The sequence below is a fragment of the Tamandua tetradactyla genome, chromosome 16 (genome assembly GCF_023851605.1).
Source record: "Tamandua tetradactyla isolate mTamTet1 chromosome 16, mTamTet1.pri, whole genome shotgun sequence".
NCBI classification, from domain to species: Eukaryota; Metazoa; Chordata; class Mammalia; order Pilosa; family Myrmecophagidae; genus Tamandua; species Tamandua tetradactyla.
The window spans coordinates 65,417,992-65,441,978 of NC_135342.1; the positions used below are offsets into that span (position 1 = coordinate 65,417,992).

Sequence of the window (23,987 nt, forward strand, 5' to 3'; positions counted from 1 at the left end):
CCCCAATATTAGCATGACTAAAGGCAGGAATCTTTTGGAGCTGCAGAACATGTTTCTAAAACCTTTTACTCTTTCTGGAGCTGTCCAAGATTAGGACTGCTCGCCAAAATTTTAGTGTGATGAGTGGTGGTCCTGGGGCAAAAGAAGGTGCTGTTTCAAGACAGGAGCTGGAGTTCTTTATATGAACATGCATATTTCATATGTTTGTGTGTTTGCATGCATTCGTTTCTCCTCTCTCATCCTAGACACTTAGCAGGGTCTTGATCTACATTGATCACATTTTATGACTTGAACTGGCAATTCCCCTCCCGGGATGAGACCTAACCAGGGTGTTCAGGAAGCCATTAAGGACAAATATGTAACCACACTCATTCCCAAACTGAATTGTTCGGTCTTAGCAGTGCTTAGATAAGAGACTTGCAAGTATAATTAATCCAAGTACTATTTAATGTGGCCTTGGTGATTCCTCATAGCAGCTGTTGACCCAAAAGTAGCATTCGGAGCAGCCAGAAGAGAGAGACCATCTGTGCCATTTTGCTGAGCTTGTGAGGGTGTAGTTGTTACCCACAGTCACTTGGTTTTTTGGGTGGCGTCTGGAAGGTTAAGGAAGTGTGAACTCTTGGATCCTTACCCTTTAAGAAGAAAATTTCCTTTGTTGCTTGCCTAATCACCAGGGCAGCTCTTTGAAGTGGCCAATGGCAAATGTGTCTCAATATATTTTTCTTGATTAAAAGCAACAATGCAAGTAATGGGCTTTGTAATTACCATGTGTGTTGGGGAAGGGGTGGTGATGAACAGGACGCATAATTAAGTTTCATTTCCTCTACCCACTCACCCACCCAATTGGGTTTTGGGTTTTGGAATTTGGAAGCCTTTCAAACATGTGCCAAGTACAACTGAGTACAAATAATCCATGGCCCCTTAAATCTCTCTAGAAGCCCTCCAGGCCTGGTGGTGTTTGCTACCACTGTTCCACTTTGCATAAAAAGGCCTCTGTGATTTGAGGACACCAGATATGAATTATGTTTCTCAAGTCTTCAGTTAGTGAAGGAGCTATTTGGGAGGGAAATGTGTGATGGAATTGCTGTCTATAATGTATCTTAGGAAGTTGGGGGTGGTGTGGTATGGTGTAAGGCACATTGAAGACCCTGGGTGTGTGTTTGGACTTACAGGTGGTGATCCCCTCTCCCTTCTTCAAGCCCTTGCCAGTGGCTGGGCCTTCCAGCTTCCATTCCTGCTAGTGGTCTGTCTTGCTCCCTGCTGCTTGAAAAGCTGTATAGACTAATGAGCCAAGGAAGATCTGAAGAACTTGCTGTGCTTGTGCTAGTGAGAAGCACTGTGTGTGTGTGTTGCCCTATTAATGAGACTTTGAAGGGCAACCCTTGTTTGTTTTGTCCTTGTGCCAGTTCCAGAACCTTTTGCCAGAGTGAGCTGCTGATGGTGAGCCCACCGTGTGCTTTTCTTCCTGCTGAGAGGAAAACACTCATTTTTCAGAGTCATTCTGGTGATGCCCGCTGAGGGAGACTTCCCTTTGCTGAAGGCCACCCTTCGCCTCAGCCTTACTGGGCTCTCCCCCCCCCCCCCCCCCCCCGAATACCAGTTGGTAGAGTTATTGACAAGTGCACATTGCCTCTATCTGGGGAAATTGTATGGGATTATCTAGGTGGTAAAGGTGGAGGCAGCTGCTACAGAGCCAGATAAAAGCAGCTGGAACATTGAGCATCATTTGTTTGTATCATGTAGATCAGATCTATATAAAAGAAAGCTGAAGCCAGTGGCTGCTTCTACCTGCTGCATTCCCAAAACCGCAAGTGCAAACAACAGAGTGTGCCCAAGTCCAGTTCTTCTGGGTTTGTGCAGCCTTGCACCACAGCATTTACTTATGCTATTTAAAAGAAAGGGTCTGCTGATTCAGAGCTACTGAGTAAGAATTCAGAAACCCAGGTTGACTCATCATCTTGTCAAACTAGTCAATGGGGTTCTGATGGCCTTTTCTAAGAGACAGAAACCGTAGTTCACTTGTATGTAGTCCACGCCTGATCCCTCCCCTCCCCCTAAACAGAATTGTATTTTTATTTGGCTTCCTGTATTTCTGTTTTATTGATTATACTGTTTAAGGTGGACTTCAGGCCTTTGGTAGTTTGGGGATAGGAAATAATAAATGGAATGCTATAAACTACAAAACACTGAAATACTTGAAAAACACTTGAGTGGAACAGAGTTCCATTATTGGTTCTTCCGTGATTAATTATATAATGTTGTGATCAACATACTCCTGCTGATGCTAAGATGTCTCCCAGGGAGAAGAAATATGCCATTAATCAAGTTTTTAGTCCATACTACATGCTTAGTACTATGCTAGGAGATAAATAGAAATACAAGATGTTTTTTGCTCTCAAGTAGCTTATAGTCAAGTTCTGAAGATAACAAACAAGGTGAAATAAGGAGAAATTGTTTTAGAATAGTATGGTGATGATTCGGAATATAGAGAAAAGAGAGATTTTTGTGGGCTTGGGTGATAGGAGAGAATTTTATTGCCTACCTGGAACTTGAGCTTGTGCTTCTTAAAGGATGGCCAAGGTTAGGGTAACAGTTGGGGAAGAAAAAGGACATCCAAAGGACCTGGGGCTACAGGAACAGAGGTGAGAATGTATAAGAATAGGGAGCAAATGAGAAGACCCTTGTCGTTGAAAGGAAGTAAGAGGAATGAATGAATAGTAGTGTGGGGCAGATTCTAGAGTGCTTTGAAATTGGTCTAGAGAGTTTAAGTTTGCATATTTGGCAGCTGGTTATTGGATGGAGGAGGTACCTGAGGAATAAGACATTTGGAAGGCTAGGCTGATTTTTCCTTCTTGTTTTCTGACCTCAAAGATGGTACCACGAGTTCCATCTGAAGAGACCAGGGCAGCCACTGAAGGGCAGTTCGTTTTGGACATGTTGAGCAGTGTTGAGATTTGAGTGATGGAAGGCCGGCCACTTACAGACATTGTATGGTCTGCTGAAAGAATGAGACTCGTAATCAAGTGCTAAGTCAGGAGTGGCAGTTTTTATTTTGGGAATCTATGAATAATTTCAGTAGTACAGAAGTAGTTAAGGTAGTCGATGAATAAAGATAAGCCCAGAGAGCCATAGGAATAAAAGTGTGATTATTAAGTGCTATAGAAGAACAGAGAGGAGAGATTTTTATGAGTTAAAATGATAGAGAAATGTATTGAGCCAGTAGAAAAACACATCCCTGGAGAGCCATAAGGATGGGAAGAAGGGCAGATGTTGTAGAGATTAGAGAGGTAGAAGGAAAGCCAGGAAAGTGTGCCAGAGAAGCAAAGTGGGAGAAGATTTCAAAGGGTGATGGTCGGCAGTTTTGAACACGGGGGAGGTCAAAGAATATGAAAGTAGAAGAGGACAACCATTGAATATGACTAGGAGGGCGTTGGTGACCTTAAAGAGAAGGCCAACTCTTGGAGCCAGAGAGCCTTAGAGTCATCTAACCCAGCTGAGGCAGGCGCCTGCCCCCTCCCCCCCAATTAGTTCTGAGTGGGACCTGGATATCTGTGTGTATTTTGCTAAGACTCACAGTTGCTTCCGATGAACAGCAAATTTTGACAACTGTTGAGGCATTATAGCCTTCTGTAATCACATAAAGGAGGAGGAACTCGCTTGAGTTTAGAAAAATTGGTGTTGAAGAAATGAAGTAGTGGGCAGAGTCCCCTTGTTTGAAGGTGGTGAGATCCAAAGGAAGGACAGGACAGACCTGAAGCTGTGATGCAGATGAGTCTAACTAGCCTGTAGGAGCTTATGGGGTAGTGGAATATGGTAGGGAGCCAAGAGGGAGGGAACACCAATAAAATCCATAAATCCCTCTTATTAACCACTAAGGAAAGGATGCTGCCGCCCCACCCCCCCCGCCCATAGGAATAACAGGCATTTCACAAAAGAAATATAAATTTTTGCTAGATGTTTATGGATGACATTTCATTAAAAACGTTAGCACTTAGCTTGGGTTATAAGTTACAACTAGAAAATTTATATAACAACCTAAAATTTAAGATTTTTTCGTGTGTGCGTCTTAAAATGAACAGATGCCTCAAGTTGAAATCTACTGATTTAGACTTAACCTGTAAAGTGATTCTCAGTTTTGATTGCACACTGCAGTAACCTGGGGGAGTTTTCAAAATTACTGATAGCTGGGTTATTCCATGCTTTCTAAAAGAATCTGATTCAATTAATCTGGAATGCAGCCTGGTTATCAGGACTTTTCTTAATAAGGTCCTTGGGTAAGTCTAGCTTGCAGCCAGGGGTGTGAATCAGGGACCTAAATGAACACTTACTGGGAAACTAAGACAAATCACCTTACCCTACAAATGGGGAGGGGCAGAAACAGATAATCATCTAAATAATAAAAATACGGGAAAATGATAGATACTATCACCAAAGAAGTTATATATATATATAACTATGGATGTGTTCTATCTCCCTTCCAAATAAAGTAGGTAAGTAAATAAGTAAGTAAGCATGAGATGCCATTTCTTGCTTGCCAAATTAACAACTTTTGTTTAAATGAAATATTACCCACTGTTGATACTCATTTGCTGATGGGAGGTCTTTCCCAGGGGACAGTTTGGTACATGTCAGAAAGCCTTAAATGTTCCTAGCTTTTGAGCCAGAAATTTCACTTCCAGAAACGTGATTCCAGAAAATCGAGATGCAGGTAAGGACCTAGATTTTAGATTCATAAAGAGAGGCTCATCCAATTTCCAAAGCTGACTTAGCTGTTATGTGACTTGTGCAAGGTGCTTATGCCCTCAAAGCTTCAATTTCTTATCTGTAAAATGGGTTGTTATAAGATGAGATGAAATAATGTATCTAAACGTAGGGCTTAAAACATGCCTGGCCCTAATAAGTGGGCAGTAATGGAGCTGCTACTTATTTTTATTATTAGTTATTTTGTGATGTGTGCACCAGGATTTATGGGCATTTATTGTAGCACTAACAGCAATACATTGGAAATTGCCTAAATGTTTAGTAATAGCATTTGGTGAAATTATGCACTGTCCATAGGTCTACACAGCTATTAAATTTTGCTTTTGAAGAATATTTAATGTTATGGGAAAACTTTCATGCTAAATTAAGTTAAAAGGGCAGGCCATACAAGTTGCAGTTTGATTCAAGGTTGATAAAGAATATCTGTCACTATAGACATATAGAGGAAATAGCCTGAAAAATCATCTACCAGTCACTGTCTGGCTGGAGGTGATTTTTCTTTTAGTTTTTGCATCTTTCTGTACTTATCCAAATTTTTATAATAAACTCATTCTACTTTAATCAGGAGGCGTTATTTAAAATAAATTTAGCATCGTGAGATGCCAGATTGAAACCGTAATGAACCAGATGGTGTGTTCTTACATCATTTACAAGCTTTTGCTCTCTGCAGCCCCATACAAGCACGGTGGTTTGAGACTGGGATTGCTTGAGGAGGTTTTGGAGGAAACGGGGAGATGAAAAAGTTTTGGGTGCTGGAAAGGCAGCATTTAAGTTGGTTCCAGGTGGTGTAGGAAGGTGTCCAGTTTAGCCGAGAGGGTGCCAGTGGGTGAAAGTGGGGTGTGTGGTCTTTGCAACTGCCAGCTAGGAGGGATGGCTGGATGTTGGAGGGTACTGTGGTGAAAGGATTTGCTGCTGCAAATCTGGGAGGATAATCTGTGCTTTCTAAGGATGAAATCCAGCTCGGGAGAGAACCATCCAGTCTCTTGATGTGCAGAGCATGCTGGTCTTCTGTCCTTGGGATATGGCAGAAGGTCTAGCATGTGCTGCTGGGTGGGCACTGAAGGGTTGGGATATAAATACTCAAATAGCTGGTTAAAATTTCCCAAACTTTTTTTTTTTCGGGGGGGGGGGCAACGCTGAGCATAAATAAGAAATAGCTAGATAGTCTTGCTTTTTATTATTTCTTCATGGGTTTGATAGTTATTGAACTGTGAGTGTATCTGTTTTTGTATTTAAAGATACTCCTCTAAATACCAGCTCATGTCTTCTAGCACCCACAGTGTGAGTTCCTAAACCTAGCTCTGCTTCTGTTTTTGAGTCTCCCTTCTTCTTTCTCCATGAGTCCACTGTAACCAGAATATTGAGGTGGTTGTGGATTCCCTGCAGAATGGACTGAGCTAGCAGTTTTCACTTCTAGGCTGATTTATGTTTATGCTGGAAATAGCACAGATGCACTTATTAGCAAATGTGAAGCCCAGGGCTTGGATGATTCTTTGGGCCTTCTGGGCAGTGGATCTTCTGTAGCACAAGGGGCCTGTTTAAGCATGTGTTCTCTGACCTTATCTGAGTTACAAAATAATTCTTAAGGCTGCGAGGAAATTGCTACCAAGCTGAAGGCATCTCACCTTTGATGGCTTAACCCTCATCGAGTTATATGCAGCAGCAATATTACAAGTATTGTTACGTATAAAACACCAAATAGAATGGAGACGGTTTTTTGGTGGATTCCAAACTAAACATATGGGGCTATTATTTATTTGCCCCTTGAATGAGGTTTCTGCTTAATCTTAGAATCTGGGTTGCCTTTGGGTTGTTTTTGTCCCCTGTGGAGGTGGGTTAATATATGCACTATTGTGTATTTTTCTCTCTCGTGTGTTTTAATCTGGATTTAGCAATGCCTATCCTCTATAAGGTGACAGAGTTCTTCCTTTTGGCGGCTCCCATTGGGAGTGCACATTGAATTTAGAACTGCTTTCCACTGAGCTAGGAGAGTCTGTCAGGATCATGGGTGTCTTGGGTCTTTTGGTGTGGAATTCACTTGAAAGACTGCCCAAGGTGCAATGGTCATTTGTTTGTCTTCTCCAACTGGAAGCTGCTCAGCTGGAGGAAGGAAGCCCAGTTTCCTGTTCTTGTCTGTCTGTACCTCCCGGTTAGATTTGCAGCATCCCTTCTTTATGACGTGTGCCAGGAATGAATTTCATGTGAAGGTAAGGACGTGTGTCAGGGTGAGTCAGCTGCCCATGTGTATTTTTTGAAGGTTCGGTATGTAGGCTTTTTATACCAGACATTTTTTTTAACTTTGTATTTTGACATACTTTCAGATAGAACAAATAATTCTCATGTATCCTTTACCCAGGCTCCCCATTTGTTAATATTTTTTTCTCTCTCTCATGCACATACACAATGCACACATTTTTTTTCCTAAGCCCCATGAGAGTAAGTTGAGACATTATGGCCCTTTGCATTTAAATACTTTGGTATCTCTTATAAAAAGAGGACATTCTCTTATAATCATACTGCAGTCATCAAAATTGGAAAATTTAAACTAATACTACTATTAGTCATTGAACAAACCTTATTTAGATTTTGCCTGTTGTCCCAATTGTATCCTTTATAGGAAAAGAAAACCCTAGGTTATATATGTTACATTCCTTTCATCTCCTTCAATGGAAAATTTTCTTCAGTATTTATTTGATGATACATTTTTGAAGAGTAGAGGACATTCTGTAGAGTGTCCCTCAATTTGTTCTGATGTTCCCTTATGATTAGATTCAGATTTTGCAATTTTGGCAGGAATCCCACAAACAGAATGTTGTGTTCTTTTCGGTACCTGCTATCAGGAGGCACATGTTGTCTATTTGTCTCATTACTGGTGATGTTAACTTTGGTTACCTGGTTTAAGGTGGTATCTGCCAGGTTTCTCTACTGTAAAGTTACTGTTTTTCCCTCTATCATTAATCAGTATCTTATGGGGAGATATTTTGATACTGTGTAAGTATCTTGCTACCACTCAAACTTTCATCCACTAGTTTTAGCGTCCATTGATTCTTAATAGATGGGTTTTATTTTCTTGATGACCAAATGGTGATTTTCCAACTCCATAATTTCTCCTACATGTATCACTTGATTTTTAATGTGAGGTAGAACTTTCTCTTCTCCTACATTTATTTCTTTATCCATAGAATGTGGAATTATGAATTCTTATTTTCTTCATTGGGTTGCAATCCTTTAATCTCATTTTATTTTCATGCTCAGATTGTCCCAGATTTGGCTAGTGGGAGCCCCTCCTACCTGCTCCTGCCCTTTTGGCACATTGTCATTGTTCTTTGAGGACTTCTTATGTTTGGGCTAAAGAAGATGTTCCAGGCTCATCTTGTGTTCTCCCTGCTCTGGTCCAAGAATTACCCTTTTCTCCAAGGAGCCCTGGTTCCATTGAATGAAGAATGGTTATGTCAGACATTTCTGGAACTAAAAGAACAGCAGTACGTTACAGGTTCATCCCTTTCCCTCCGGAAATATCATTCTTTCTCCCCTTAATTCTCCCCATAGTTTTATTAATTACCTTTTACCTCTCAGATGTTGAGTATACAGAGATGAACGCAGCAATGTCCATTTCTCAAACTGCCAACGTTCTATGGCCGAGACAGACAAGTCCACAAATAATCACAGTAGTGTGATAACCACAGAATTTCATTGTGAGACTGCCTGCAAAAGGCTGGGGGACCACAAAGGAGGCTGAGTAACTTGATTGATAATGTAGGAATGAAATGAATTTTCACGTTGAAAGGATCTGGGAGGCTGCCTAATGGAAGCCAAAGCAAAATCCCATTTCATGAAGCCTGGAAGTTCAGTATTTCATAGAATAAATGTTCCATTTTGGAACTTTGATAATCTTGAGAAAGATTTTCATTTATATTGAACTGAATTCTAATTCCTTGTAAATTCCACTCATTATTCCTGGGTAAAGCTGACACTGGATAGAAATCTTATCTAATCCTCCTTCTGCATGACAGTCTCCCATAGTTGAAGGTGGGTTGTCCTTGCAATGGGCATCTCTTTTCTACACTCCTGTTCATGGTTGGCCATCCTGACAGTGTTCCAGTTTGTCATCGTCCCTCTTAGGCAGTTCTCAAGGGGGTATCATAACAGAGAAAATGATGGAACTGATAACCTGCTGAGTTCCCAGAGGTATAGTGTAATCCTGTAGCCAGCGGTCACACTGACGCCTTTGCCACCACATAGGCTTTTGGCCTCCACTGAATTTGTAGTCAGTAAACCCCCTGGATATTTTTTTTTGCAAGAAATCCTCTGCTGGTTTCGCTGATCACCTAAACGTAAATACAGGACTTCCTATTCCTCTTGTTGGACGGTGCTTTTTGTTCCAACTTGAGACCTTTTTCAGTCTTGGTTCTGCCATTTAGCATATTAGTTATTCCCCTTAGCTTTAGGCACTCTGCAAATTGATGTGTATGGTTTTGACTCATCCCTCAAATTGCTGATTTAAAGGAACCTAACAGGAACAAGACAGAGCCCATGACACCTCACTAGACGCACTGAACTCTAAGTTGACCCTTTGGCTCCGGGTGTTAACCGTGCTATAAAATCCACCAGACTTCTGAGAGATATTTTGTCATTCTGGATACAGAGGAATGATAAGTTTGAGAATACCTTATCAAAGTAAAGTATTGCATTTCTCATATCAGCCATTGTTTGTGAGGCTATTTTTCAGTTTATTTCATGTGGATTTCCCTACTGAACCTCAGGCCAATGGCTAGTTCCTCAGCACCACTTATTTTTACCCTATGTGCTTATTCAGCAACTGTTGAATCTGCTCTAAAACTTTGGGGAATTTGCATTATATAATCTACTATGTATCTTTTAAAATTTAATATCATTACTTTATCCAAAATGAAGTACACACACCACTTTGTCCCCTTCTCTTGCTTTTTATTTCTTCTGCGTGCTTTTCACCCCTTAACATTATACATATTTGGTTGTGGTCTCTCTCCCCAACAAGAATGTAAGCGGAAACCTGTTTATCATAGATTCCCTAGCATCTGACACATAGTAGATGTTCATTGAATATTGAATGAATGAATGAATTTATTGATCTCTGGTTTCTGGAACCTGCCCTTCTTCCTTTCTTAAAAAGCAGGATATTGTCCCTACTGTCCAGTTCTTTGCAAACAGCTTCTGCTACCCCTTTAATCCCCTCTGTTCTGCGTGAAGCTATCCAAATAAAGAAGTCCCCTTTGAACTTTCCTCCCCACTACTTGTAAGCAAGAAAAAGGGGAGCTTGTGTGAATTAAGGGCTCTTACACTAGTAGCCCTTGTATCATGTGATCTTAGGGCAGTCCCTGGGTGCAAAACGATGAGTGCTAATGCAAGATGTAGGAGCTTTTGAGTTCTCTTTGAGGAATAGGCACTAAAGAAAAGCACAGTAGAGTGGCTAAGAGCATGGACTGCTTGGTTTTGTCATTTACTGACTGCTTAACCTTGAGCTGAGAATCTCAGCTTTCTCATCTTTAAAATGGGAATAAAAAATAGCACCCATCTCATAGCATAGTTATAAGGATCAGGGTGGTGCTATATCCTGTGCCTAGCTTGGGGAATGATGGCCCAACCCATTATGATGGTTTTTATTTTAAAAAGCAGTGGGAAATAAAGGCACAAAGGTGTAAATGAAGTCATCTAAAACTTCATCCCCTAGAAATTACCGTTGTTAAAACTTTCATATAAATTTCTCATATGCATATATACATATATATGCTGTGCTCATTTAATATCTAATATGGACATTTTCCCAAGCCTATAAATACCTTCCTTAAAAAATGATTTTTTTTTACAAGGACATATGAAACTCTGCAGAAATTGCCGAGTTAAAGGACACATGCATTTTTTAGGCTTTTGATACATATTGCCACATCACCTTTAGGAAGGCAGAACCTTTGTTCTTCTCCCAGCAGAGCAGGGGAGCACCTGGAGAAACTTGTATCTCTAACCTGCTGGTGTAAGTCTCTCTGGTGATGCCACATGGGTTATTAACGGAGGCAACAGTTTCTTGCTGTCTCTATTCTCTGTTTTTCTTTCCTTCCCCCTTGTTTCCTTTCTTGGTTTCCTGCCAAACAGCCTCTTGTGAAAGGACCGCCTAATTAACCCTGTGCTAATTAACAATTTAAAATTACACAGTGCGACTGTTCATGTTTAATTCTCCAGGAGCTGGAACAACAGCAGAGGCCCCCTCCTCTTTTCCCCCACCCCTGCCCCATAACTTGCATTTACCCAGTCCTGTTTCCTTGAAAGGGATATGATAAAACTTGATCTTCCCAGCCTGTAGACTCTGGTTGTTTTTTTAAAAAAGGGAAATGGGTGACCTTAAGACTATTGCATGAGGCTGGTCAGGAACAACAGGAGAACAGAGTGGAGTTTTAGAGTTTTAAGCACTCTTTGAAAACTAGAGATTGATATTTGCAAAGATGCAGTGGGCTTTGCAGGTAGTTTCCAAGGAAACTAACTGATGAGAGGAGCAAGTGTGTGTGTGTGTGTGTGTGTGTGTGTGTGTGTGTGAGTGTGTGTGGATAGGGTTCTTGATGAAGATTCTGGAACTTTTCCTATAAGATTACTTCCCAAGTGGCAGATTTAACTGTTAAAGCAGAGTGGGTGGGATAGAAGATCACTCCCATATCTTCCCTTCAATCACTGAAGAGATACTCTCTATTAAATTCAGAATTCTGAAAACCAGAAGAAGAAGAAAAAAACCAAAAAAAGTCCAGCCCATTTTGAGCACAACATTGGGCCCATGAGTAGAAAAGGGCAGAGTAGAATGGCGCAGTGGTTAGGGAGATTGTCAGGGTGTGAACGGCAGAAGAGAAGCAGCTTGTGTTGAGAGAGCTGACCCTGGAGGGAGCGCAGGACCGGTGACGTGGAGACAGGTTCTGAGCACAGGTATGCTCATGCAGGCCGTCGGGGCTGCCTCTGAAGGCGCGGGGATCACTAGGCTCCCAGGTTGCCCTCTATAACTGAAGATCATTGATTTTACGGGAAACCATGTTTACAGACAGAGTGCTGATCGACCTGCCGAGTTGACTTCTGCCTTCTTAAGTAAGAACTACCTTTTTCTTATTGACTGCTGATAAACAGAGTGAGAGAGCTGGCTGGCTGGGTGGGAGAGTGGTGGATGCCCCAGGCTCCTTGAGCTGAAGGAGTGGGTAGATTTAAGAATTGTCTTCATCGCTGTATTCTGGTCCCCTACAGCCCATCCCATTCCTGTGTCTTCCTCAGACTGGTGGGAGCCAAAGACTGACATCCCCACCCCAGTTATCGAGCAGTACAGGTGCCGTGTACAGCTGAGTTGGCACTCTGGTGAAGAGTTTGTAAAGCAGAATTGCTCGTGTTTTAATGGGAATCACCAGGAGTTCTGGCCAGGCTGCGGATTCTGATCCCACGTGTCTGGGGGTGGGGCCTGAAAATCTGAATTTCTAACAAGTTCCTGGTGAGACTGAGCCTACACACTTGGAGGAGTGGGGTTGTGAAAGCTTCCCTTTGTCACAGCCAGGGTGACTTGAAAGAACCCCAGAACGGGCAGTTTGGACCCCAATGTGGGGGTCCTTCTTTTCTGCCGGCAAGGTGATGGACCATGTCCCCACTGTGAAAGAGTGGGCTCCTTCAAGCTACCTTTCATGCACCTGGCATCACCAGTGTCTTTCAGAGGTATTCTCAGTATCATCCTTTCTTGACACCTTCTGCTTTGGAAAAGAAAACAAAAGTGAGGCAAGTTTTTAAAGCCCCAACCCCTTAGCTGGATAATTTGTGGAGGAGGAAGAGGAAGAAGAGAAGACCAGAGCAGGAAAAGCCCACCAATTAATTGGTAAACGCTTGCAGGTTTCTCTGGCCCAGCCCAGGCTGGAGAGGAGATTGGCTTTGCTGTCGATAAACAAGTCCCTGGTGCAGCATCAAAGCTGTTCTCCTTTATCAATCGTGGCCTCCCCTTCCCGCATGTTCCTGTAACTTACCAAGCATTTATGACATTGATTTTACAATCGGGCTGTTAACCCTCCCGCCCCTTCAGGCCTGCCAACCTTTTTTGGCCCCAGCTGTCAATCAGGTGCCATCCAGCCAATCAGGCACATCCTTAACACGAGCCACCCTCGATTCTCACCTGTGTCGCTAACCCGTCCAAGGAAACCTGGTTGCATTCGCTGTTTGGTTTGCTTTAGTTTAGTCATTTCTGTTTAAAATCAATACTTCTTTTCTAAGGCACGTGGAACTTTGTGGTCATAGAGTTGAGGTTATGAGCTGAGACGTATGGGTGTAAGTGTGTACATTTATGTATGTGTTTTAAATAAAATGTGATGCAGTGTTCCAAAAAGTTATTTCTCCAGAGACTTCTGGTAAACCTGCCTTCTCTCTCTTTTCCCGAGGGGGAGCTGTTGGCTCACTCTGCAGTCAAGAATCACAAAATGAAAAAAGAATGGGTAGATGGGGGAGGGAGGGGGACCGAACCCAGCCAAAACCTTCATCCACTGTGTATGAATGAGATTGTGGGTGGGGAGGCAGCCAAGTGTTCTCCAGGAAGGAGGAGCAGGGGAAAGAGGGGATCTGGGATTTGCAGGCGAACAATCAGGGCCATGCAAGGCGCTGAGTTGCCTGTAGGAGCAGTGCGGGGAAGGAGTAAAATGCCCCTGAGATGTTGTTGCCACAGGAGCAGAGTGGCCGCTGGCGATCTGATGCCTTCCCCTCAGGGACACAAGGTCTCAGAGGGCAGATTCAGCTCAGTAGCACTTTGGAGTCGGAAACGGAAAAGCCCCAGGGCTAAAGGACAGCTGCTTGGGTAGCGACTAATAACTAAGAGGCAGGTGTGGAAAGGGGGGGGGGGTAGGGATTGGTAATCGCCAAGCCCAGCTGCTGTCTCAGGCTAGCTGCTAAGATCCTTGATAGAGAAAACCATGGAGCAAGTGGGGAAGGGGTCGGATGCACATGGGGGCAAGAGAGATACTGTAGAAGGGGGAGTTGGTGGATGGAGAGGCTGGGTGACTCTTACTAGAAAAACCAGGCTTACCTTTCCACCCACATATTTTTAGTACAAAACCAGCTGAGTCCTGGGCAAGAGTGCCTCCTTTCTGGTCAGGGGGGAGGAGATGGGAATTCAGAGACTTGCCTTCTCTTTCTTTTTCACTGTGGTCAGGTTGGCATTGGCCTCGCTTCTACATTTAGCCCCTCCGTTTTACTGCTTGTAAAATGGAGCTGGTGATTCCTAGACCTGGAGAGGATGAAGGGGGCAAGTGGCCTGCTGTGGAAGGCTTAACTACTCCCGGGGCCTTGGCTCACAGCACCACCAGGCCCGCAGGCTTAACGCCTGGGCGTTGCGGTCCTCGGACGCTTTTTTGAACTTCTCAAACTAGAAATGTGGTCTCTAAAAACAACTGCAACGATGTCTCCATTAACTGAGTCAGTTAGTATATGACAGCCCAGGTTTACCACCCATCTTTGGCGGGCGGCTAAGTCTTCATCCTCTCGCCCCTCCCTGGGGCCCCCCTGGCCCACAGACACGGCTGGCAGCCGGCGCCCACTTTGGCTGTCAACCATCTGTGGGTGGTAGGGACGCACTTCTGTGAACGTGACGGGGGTTGGCGCCACGCCGCTGTCTTCCTTCTTCACAGTGACTCCTCGCCCTGCCTCGGCTCTCACGCTGTGCTTGCAAAGAAAGGACGGCAATCTGAAACTGTCTTCAGGGTAAAGCAGCAGACAGTCTGAAGACAAAGAGGGATTCTCCTCCTTTTCCTTTCCGGGTCCCTGCTCCACCAGGGATCCTGGCTGGGATGCCCCTGGGCACTGCCTGCCCTCTGCACGTTGGACGGTTTGGGGTGACCGTCGGGTCTCGACCGCTTCCTGGGCCTGTCGTCCAAGACGCGGGCTCTGTGTTGTGGGTGTGAACAGAAGCCTCTTAGAATGCTCCGTGGGGGACCTTAGCCTCGACCCTCCTAACCTCTTCCTTTCTCTCTCTCTCTTTCCCCTCTCTCCCGCCTCTCCCCTTGCCTCCGCCCTTCAGGTCCGATCCGTACTGGGTGCAATGAAAGCTCCACGCGGGCCTTACCATGGAAGGCTGTGACTCGCCCGTCGTCTCGGGGAAGGACAATGGGTGTGGTATCCCTCAGCACCAGCAATGGACTGAACTCAACAGCACCCACCTCCCCGACACACCCGGTAGCATGGAGCAGTCCGCAGGCGAGAGCCACGGGCCCCTGGATGGCCTGAGGGCCCCCTTCAATGAGTGCCTCGCGGAGAGCACCCCCTCGGCCGGCCCTGCCGCCGAGCCCGCCGGCAAGGAGGTCAGCTGCAATGAGTGCTCGGCCTCCTTCGCCAGCTTGCAGACCTACATGGAGCACCACTGCCCCAGCGCGCGCCCCCCGCCGCCCCTGAGAGAGGAGAGCGGGAGCGACACCGGCGAGGAGGGGGACGAGGAGAGCGATGTGGAGAACCTGGCTGGGGAGATAGTCTACCAGCCGGACGGCTCGGCGTACATCGTCGAGAGCCTGAGCCAGTTGACCCAAAGCGGGGGCGCCTGTGGCAGCGGGGCCCTCCCTTCGCTCTTCCTGAACTCTCTCCCCACCGCGGGGGGCAAGCAGGGGGACCCTTCCTGTGCTGCACCCGTCTACCCCCAGATCATCAACACTTTCCACATAGCCTCATCCTTCGGGAAATGGTTTGAGGGCCCCGACCCGGCTTTCCCGAATACCTCAGCCCTGACGGGGCTCAGCCCCGTCCTGCACAGCTTCCGCGTTTTCGACGTGCGACACAAAAGCAACAAGGATTATCTGAACAGCGACGGTTCTGCCAAAAGCTCCTGCGTATCCAAAGATGTCCCCAACAATGTGGACCTGTCCAGATTCGACGGCTTCGTGCTCTACGGGAAGAGGAAGCCCATCCTGATGTGCTTCTTGTGCAAGCTCTCCTTCGGGTACGTCCGCTCCTTTGTCACCCACGCCGTGCACGACCACAGAATGACCCTCAGCGAGGGCGAGCGGAAGATTCTTAGCAATAAGAACATCTCCGCCATCATCCAAGGGATTGGCAAAGACAAAGAGCCCCTCGTGAGTTTTCTGGAACCAAAAAACAAAAACTTTCAGCACCCTTTAGTTTCCACAGCTAACCTCATAGGCCCCGGACACAGTTTTTATGGTAAATTCAGTGGCATTCGGATGGAAGGGGAGGAGGCTCTCCCAGCCGGCCCTGCCCCTGGCCCCGAGCAGCCCCAGGCCGGTCTCTTGGCCCCCGGCACCCTCTTGAACCTCGGCGGGCTCACCAGCTCGGTCCTGAAGACCCCCGTTACCTCAGTCCCCCTGGGGCCTCTGGCTCCCAGTCCTACCAAATCCTCGGAGGGCAAGGACTCTGGGGCAGCCGAAGGAGAGAAGCAAGAAGTGGGCGATCCGGACTGCTTCTCCGAGAAGGCAGAGCCCGCCGAGGAGGAGGTGGAGGAAGAGGAAGAGGAGGAGGAGGAGGAGGTGGAGGAGGAGGAGGAGGAGGAAGAGGAGGAAGAAGAGGAAGAGGAGGACGAGGGTTGCAAAGGACTCTTTCCAAGCGAGTTGGATGACGAACTGGAGGACAGGCTCCCTGAGGAGTCTGGGGCCACGGCAGGTAGTAGCAGCAAAAAGGACCTTGCTCTCTCAAACCAAAGCATTTCTAACTCCCCCTTAATGCCTAATGTGCTCCAGACCCTGTCGAGGGGCACAGCTTCCACTAGCTCTAATTCTGCTTCTTCCTTTGTTGTCTTTGATGGTGCGAACAGGAGGAATCGTTTAAGCTTTAACAGTGAGGGCGTCAGGGCCAGTGTGGCAGAGGGCGGCAGGAGGCTGGACTTCGCCGACGAAAGTGCCAATAAAGACAGTGCCACAGCACCAGAACCAAATGAAAGCACTGAGGGTGATGACGGGAGCTTCGTCTCCCACCACCAGCACGCCGGCTCCCTCTGCGAGCTCGGGGTCGGCGGGGAGTGCGCCTCGGGGAGTGGCGTGGAGTGCCCCAAGTGCGACACGGTCCTGGGCTCCTCCCGCTCGCTGGGCGGCCACATGACCATGATGCACTCTCGCAACTCGTGTAAGACGCTCAAGTGCCCCAAGTGCAACTGGCACTACAAGTACCAGCAGACGCTGGAGGCGCACATGAAGGAGAAGCACCCGGAGCCGGGGGGCTCCTGCGTCTATTGCAAAAGCGGGCAGCCCCACCCCCGGTTGGCCCGAGGCGAGAGCTACACCTGTGGTTATAAGCCTTTCCGCTGCGAGGTGTGTAACTACTCCACAACGACCAAAGGCAACCTCAGTATTCACATGCAGTCTGACAAGCATCTCAACAACATGCAGAACCTGCAAAACGGAGGCGGGGAGCAAGTCTTTAGCCACACGGCCGGAGCCGCGGCGGCGGCGGCAGCGGCGGCGGCAGCGGCGGCCAATATCAGCAGCTCCTGCGGAGCCCCCTCACCCACCAAACCAAAAACCAAGCCCACCTGGCGGTGTGAGGTGTGCGACTACGAGACCAACGTGGCAAGGAACCTCCGCATTCACATGACCAGTGAGAAGCACATGCACAACATGATGCTGTTGCAGCAGAACATGACCCAGATTCAACACAACCGCCACCTGGGCCTCAGCAGCTTGCCCTCCCCTGCCGAGGCGGAGCTTTACCAGTACTACCTGGCCCAGAACATGAACCTGCCCAACCTGAAGATGGACAGCGCCGCCTCGGATGCCCAGTTTATGATGAGCGGATTCCAGCTGGATCCCGCGGCGCCCATGGCCGCCATGACACCGGCTCTAGGTGAGGCTCGCTTCGTGTCTGTTTGGTGGTTTATGAAATTACATCAGTTGAACTGGGGAAACTTGAGAATAGGCAGTCCTGTTGATTTGGTTGACTTTTTTGTTTGTTTTTTTTTTTCTTTTCCTGGAGTTATTTTGTGTAAACTTGAGTGTCCCAACAATTTACTAAATCCCATCAAAAAGTTTTCAAGATCTCTTGGGCGCTTGTTTGCCTGTGAAGGATCTTATTCATTCACCAGGGATACGATTGTACATCAACTGTGTGCAGAGCCAGGATTAAAAAAAAAAGTGCTGGGCGGGCCACGGTGGCTCAGCAGGTAAGAGTGCTTGCCTGCCATGCCCGAGGACCCGGGTTCGATTCCCCGTGCCTGCCCATGTTAAAAAAAAAAAAAAAAAAGAATACTTCCTCTCGGTTTTGGCTTATGATCACCCTTCCTTTCTGTCCCCATTCTTTCTCTGTTTCTCAGTTTGAAAAACTGCCATAATTATCTGAAACTTTGGGGTTCTGTTAAATATTTATTGACACCTATAGGAAGCTGTGGCTGAGTTTTTAAATAAGGAGAACCACCTTGATAGGATGAATTTGTAGTGTGCCTTATTCAGACAACCAACAGTGTGTTCTTTGCTGAGTTGGGGACAACCCACGGAGGGTTTCTCACTGTTTTCCAGTGTATTTGTGAGATTTCGGTGAAGGGGATGTGCCTGTTTCCTTTCTTATATTGAATGAGGTGGTGGTGATTAGTATAGTTGGGAATTAATTGGGAATTATAGCACCCTAGGGATACTGTAATGAATGGTGTGATAAGTGAACCACAGATGAATCGTACAATTTGTACATCAAAGGAATTTCAGTTTCAATATCACTTAGAGCCTTGTTGATAGAGCCTTTACTGTCATGGAACATGACCCACGTTTTAGAAAAGGTGGGCTGGCTATCAGGTATTACCAGTTGGCTTAACATATCTAGAATAGGACCAAGAGTATACGGTGTGGATGCTGAAAACCATGCGTCTTTGCAGAGAAAGAATCACCCCATTTTGGGAAGAGCCTATATAGCAAGTAAAGCTTCTGAGTCAGCCTTCATGAGCACCAGTCTATTGGGGGGGTCCACACCTGCACCCAGTGACTGCTCCTTCCCGCCCGTTCTCCATTCCCTATCCCCTGCTAACCTCTTGAGACCAGAGATGGTGGCCTGAATTATGCCATATTGCACTCCCAAAATGGGAATAAGTTTTCTGCAACAATATGTGATCATGCACCTTTATTTTGGTTTGCAAATCCTTATCTATGTGATGTTTTAGTGCTAATGGTTGCTGGTGAATTTATTCCATAACTTTTAATTTGTTTCCTCTGCTTTGATACTTTAATTGTATTTTCTGCTTTGAAACTTTTCCCTGCTGAGCCTTTATTACCAAATGATATGAAGATTTTTGCCAACTGGTTAATCTATGCACACATAAGGATACATTGTTTAATTTGTCCCAGAGTGACTCATCCACATCAGAGATGGGCATCAGTGCTGTAAGAATTTTTTTTTTTAAGCCTACAAGAATTGGGGTTTTCTAGTCTGGAAACTTAAAATCTTGGAAAGGGAGATCATATAGTAAATCAAAGCACAGAAAAGAGATGGGTTCCTTTTGGGTCAAAAATGAGAACTTTTCATTACCTTGAAAAGGGATAGTTCCAACTAAAGCCTGAATTGAGAGATAGAGAAACATTTTCCTTTTACACCAGGTGTTTGTGAGTCGAGGGATACCATGTACTTACTGGGCACAGTGGCAGATCCAAAAGAAATGAAAGTTAAGAATGAACCTCTGTATTCTAGACACACACAGAGGAGCCTCATTTTATTTTTTAAAAGAGAATAGAGGGGGTGGGCCGCGGTGGCTCAGCGGGCAAAGTGCTTGCCTGCTATGCCGGAGGACCTCGGTTCGATTCCCGGCCCCAGCCCATGTAACAAAAACGGAGAAACAGAATACAATAAAACAAGAAAATGTTTAAAAATGTTTCCCTTTCTTCCTTCCTTCCTTCCTTCTATCCTTCCTTCCTTCTCTCTGTCTAAAAAAAAAAAAAAAAAAAAAAAAAAGAGAATAGAAATCTTCCTTCTTTGGACTTCATCCAGCTCAGCCAAGAAGGGCCCTTGAATTTCCGGCATCATCACTCTTGTTAGCTGAGGTGAGCTTCTGGAAACCTCCTGTGCCTTCCTTAGGCCATGAGAGCTGTTCAGATGTAGTGAGAGCCACAAATACTTTATACTGGAGGCTTGAGTGGGCATAGGTACAATAGGAAGTGTCCAAAGACTTGTAATTTAAGTTGTACAATCTCAATGGAAGAAACTAACATTTGCAAATGAAAAGAATGGCAACCTTCAGTTCTGTCTTTGCTGCAGCTCTACCAATTTTTCCTTGGGTCATTTATTAGAAGACGGCTGTAGGCACTATTGGAGAGTTCTGGGCTCTGCATGGAAAATGTGTCTTTGGGAAATATACTCTTACCTACAAAGTGATTATTCTCATGCCTCCTTTCACAGGATTTTCTCTCTGGGACTATTTAGCAGACACAGATTATGTGGAGGCCTTTAAGGAGAGGGCGGCACCTCTCAGTCTGGTCTGGTTGAATCTAGTACGATTTGTGGACAGGATATGAAACTCGGAACCCTAGGAACACCCTTCCAGTCTCCCATGTGGCTGTCATTTAGTGCAGCCCTGAAGAAGGGCTTGCAGTGGCATCTGCCTATTTCCCAAGTAGCCAGCCAGCCACAGGATCCCTGCACAAGGTTTAATAGCTCCTCTACTTCTGCCTTTCATTCTAGAATGTGTCCGTTAGTCCACATGTCTCTTTGATGCTTTATGTGCGGGCTCATGTACTGGGGGTGTGGATTGCCTGTGTTATTGGCAAATATGAGGATCCCTGAAAATGTATACCTCCAACTAAGGCTTGTATTGAGAGGTAGAGAAGCATTTCCCTTTTACACCAAACGTACACCCCTCCTCGTGAGGGGAGATGAGGATCCACTCCTCCCCAAGATCATATATCCAGCGTGGCCTGAGAGAAAGGACCCACTACGTGCTTATTTAGGGGCCTCTGCTCTTTAACTGCCCATGGATTGGGTGAATGTCCTTCACACTTGGGGGTTGAATTTGTCCCTAGAATCATAGACCCTGGGTTTGTTTTCTAAGGTATAGTTCTTGAAGGGAGTTTTGCTTTGCCTGTCAGCCTAACTAATTTCACTGCTCCTCTGCTTCTGCTTTGATTTGCATTTCATTTTAAGAGCTTAGAATGGGAATAGGGGCTTTTTTCCTCTGGTTGTCGTGAGGACTTGTAATTTTCAGCCTGGCACATAGCAAGTGACAGCTGAACTTCTCTTTAGAGTGATATTGATGCATGGAGGTTAAATTTTAAAAGTGGAGAAAATTTGATGCTTCAGGTGGTTGGCATCAGAAACAAATATGTGTTTGCTCCTTGTCTTACCCTCCAGGCAATGTTGTCTTTGAGTGAACATGCGTATGTTTCATAAAAGTTGCCTGGTCTTCATCTCTATTAAAAAGATGGAGCTTTAAGTTGTTCTCTCCCACCTCCCCGCCAACTCCCCTCCCCCCCACCGTCTTTTTCTCTCTTGTCCTAAAAAGAAAGTTGTAGTCATGGCTCTTCTCATCAGGGGAGATGGCAAGAGAGATAGTAAGTAGAAAGCTTCCTAAACCTTCTGGAATGCATGTGCAAAACGATTTCTGTGGCTTGCTGGACTGTCCACAGTCAGTTCAATAGAAGCTGCATGGATCTCCTCACTTGTGTATCATAAATTAGAAAATCATTGCAAAAAATAACATCTTTTCTTTGATTAGCCACGAAGTTGGCTTCTAATCAATCATCAAACACAAAACAAAATAAAGTAAAAACGACAAAAGCTAAACAAAAAACCCTCAGCTCAACCACATGTACAAGGTCAAGTTTAAATATCGGGTGGGGTGGATGTAGCAGACATAACAGCTGAAGTGTATATATGCATGTAATTAGGAGAGAGGCAAAAAATAGAAACTGATGCTCAGCTTTCTGCTTGACTGTACACTTCTAGGTAATGGAGAAGGGGCTGCTCTTTCCAAGCCTTTCTCCTGATATCAGTAAGAGCGTGCTGTATTAATTTACCGTTAGTGAACAGGAGCCTGTTTCTGGCTTACTCAGGTCTGTGGTAGACTGAAAAAGAACAGGGGCCAGAGAGAGGAAGGGGCAGACTTGACTCTGGCCTGTTTTCTGTACCATGAACCAACCTGGCATTTCTCTATCCATTTCCGTCTCCTTCCTGAGCATATCAAGTTTTGTCTCCTTTTGACCCTTGTCTGGCACAGCAAGTGTCTGAGCATCTGTGCAGTGGGCCAGGTACTCTGTGGAGGTTCATGAGGTGGAAGACAGTCTCCCACCCTGGAGAAGCAGCCCTCCGATGGGGGACGCGGACCAGCTTCTGGCTCTGTAGATAGCTGACTCTACAACAAAAGAGCATGTGATATCACACAGTGTCGGGCCAGAAGAGGGAAAAGATGGTGGCACTGGGGGGACTTGGGAGGGGCTGGCAGAGACGCCAGTGATGACGGACAGGTAGGCGATCACCTGTGGGACATGGCGAACAGTAGAGAGATCATTCCTCAAATCCTTGTTTCATGTTGAGTTGTCTACTACTATAGCTACTAGCTATATGCGGCCTTTTACATTTAAATTCATTTAAATAAAGGTGCATTTTCTAAGTTGTATGAGCCACCTTTCAAGGGTCTGATGGCCATATAGCTAGTGAGGCCACTATTGAACAGTGTAGATATAGAACATTTCCATCACCGCAGAAAGTTCTTTTGGGCAGTGCTGCTTTGGATAGATTCTGGTTCTAATTCTCATTCACCCTCAAGTCTTGGTATCTTCGATTGCAGCTATAACCTGTTTCCAACTTTTTGGGTCTAGAGTTCCATATTCTGTCATAGCCACTTGATGCTGTGTATTTCTCTCTCTTCTCAGATCCAGGTGAGGGGGGCTGAATCGAAATGGTTGTTACTCCTCACTTTTTCTACGTGTTCTTTGTCTGAAGAAAGGCAGCAAACACAAAGCCTTCCACAAACCTTAGAAAGTCAGTAGGAAAGATCCAAGCATATCAAGCTGGCTTAAAAAAAAATCCCCCTCCCCCTTAGTAGCACCTTGGAGAACTTACATGGTATCTTGTTCTCCTTGCATCTGGGCTGAGACTGGTGGAAGGCTGGCTGATGCCTCAGTTCTGGCTGTGGCTGCAAGCCCAGTCCCTGACGCTCTTCCTCTCTCCTTCCCCACAGTGGGCGGTGAGATCCCCCTAGACATGCGGCTCGGGGGTGGGCAGCTGGTGTCTGAGGAGCTGATGAACCTGGGCGAGAGCTTCATCCAGACCAACGACCCGTCGCTGAAGCTCTTTCAGTGCGCCGTCTGCAACAAGTTCACCACGGACAACCTGGACGTGCTGGGGCTGCACATGAACGTGGAGCGCAGCCTCCCGGAGGACGAGTGGAAGGCCGTGATGGGGGACTCGTACCAGTGCAAGCTCTGCCGCTACAACACCCAGCTCAAGGCCAACTTCCAGCTGCACTGCAAGACGGACAAGCACGTGCAGAAGTACCAGCTGGTGGCCCACATCAAGGAGGGTGGCAAAGCCAACGAGTGGCGGCTCAAGTGTGTGGCCATCGGCAACCCTGTCCACCTCAAGTGCAACGCCTGCGACTATTACACCAACAGCTTGGAGAAGCTGCGACTGCACACAGTCAACTCCAGGCACGAGGCCAGCCTGAAGCTGTACAAGGTAAGGGCTGCTTCTTGGGGCCCAGGTGGAGATGGGGGAATGCTGGAGAGGAGGTCCAGGTTACTGGAGGGTGACGTGGTGCTGGAAGGGAGCTGGCATGCACTTGTTCAAGAAGCTGAATTGTGGTGGCAGGGATCAACCCATAACTTCAAGCTTTCCTCCTGGGGTGCTCCATTTTGTGGAGCAGTTTTTATTAAGAGTAGCCTCATCCTGCCATGCTGTTCCCCTCACCCCTTGACTGTATCTACAGTTGACTTTCGTTTTTTTAATTCACAATTGCTATTTCTCTCACCCTGACGGTTGTGTACCCCCACGCTCCTGGGTTTTCCCTCTCTCCTTCACTCTGCTCTTCTTTTCCATCTCTTTATTCCTTTTTCCTCTCTCCTTTGTGCCTCTGGGGTGATTTATTCAACAAATATATATTGAGCTCCTGCTGTGTACCTCAGGCACAACACGCGCGCACACGCACACACACATCAGTCTCAATATATATTGAGCTCCTGCAGTATACCCAGTGGCTATGTCAGTGCACAAAATAGGAAAAAAAACCCTGCTCTCATACAGCTTCCATTCGCATGGTGGGAGATGAATGATAAACACAATGAACCAAGTAT

The 23,987-nt window shown here is 45.9% G+C and overlaps 1 protein-coding gene across 9 annotated transcripts in view; it reads left to right on the top strand.

Annotated features, from left to right (window-relative positions):
- The window catches only part of ZFHX3 (zinc finger homeobox 3), a 1,060,470-nt gene that overhangs the window by 883,216 nt on the left and 153,267 nt on the right, over nt 1–23,987 (top strand). For 8 of the 9 annotated variants that reach the window (XR_013163640.1, XM_077132887.1, XM_077132886.1 and 5 more), the window contains 2 exons: nt 14,810–17,571; nt 22,877–23,373. Coding sequence is in view for 8 of the 9 variants with exons in the window: in XM_077132887.1 (XP_076989002.1) it covers nt 14,856–17,571; nt 22,877–23,373 (3,213 nt within the window). In the remaining variant the exon portion in view is untranslated. The remainder of the gene's footprint in view (nt 1–14,809; nt 17,572–22,876; nt 23,374–23,987) is intronic. The other variant, XM_077132892.1, reaches the window with a different exon arrangement.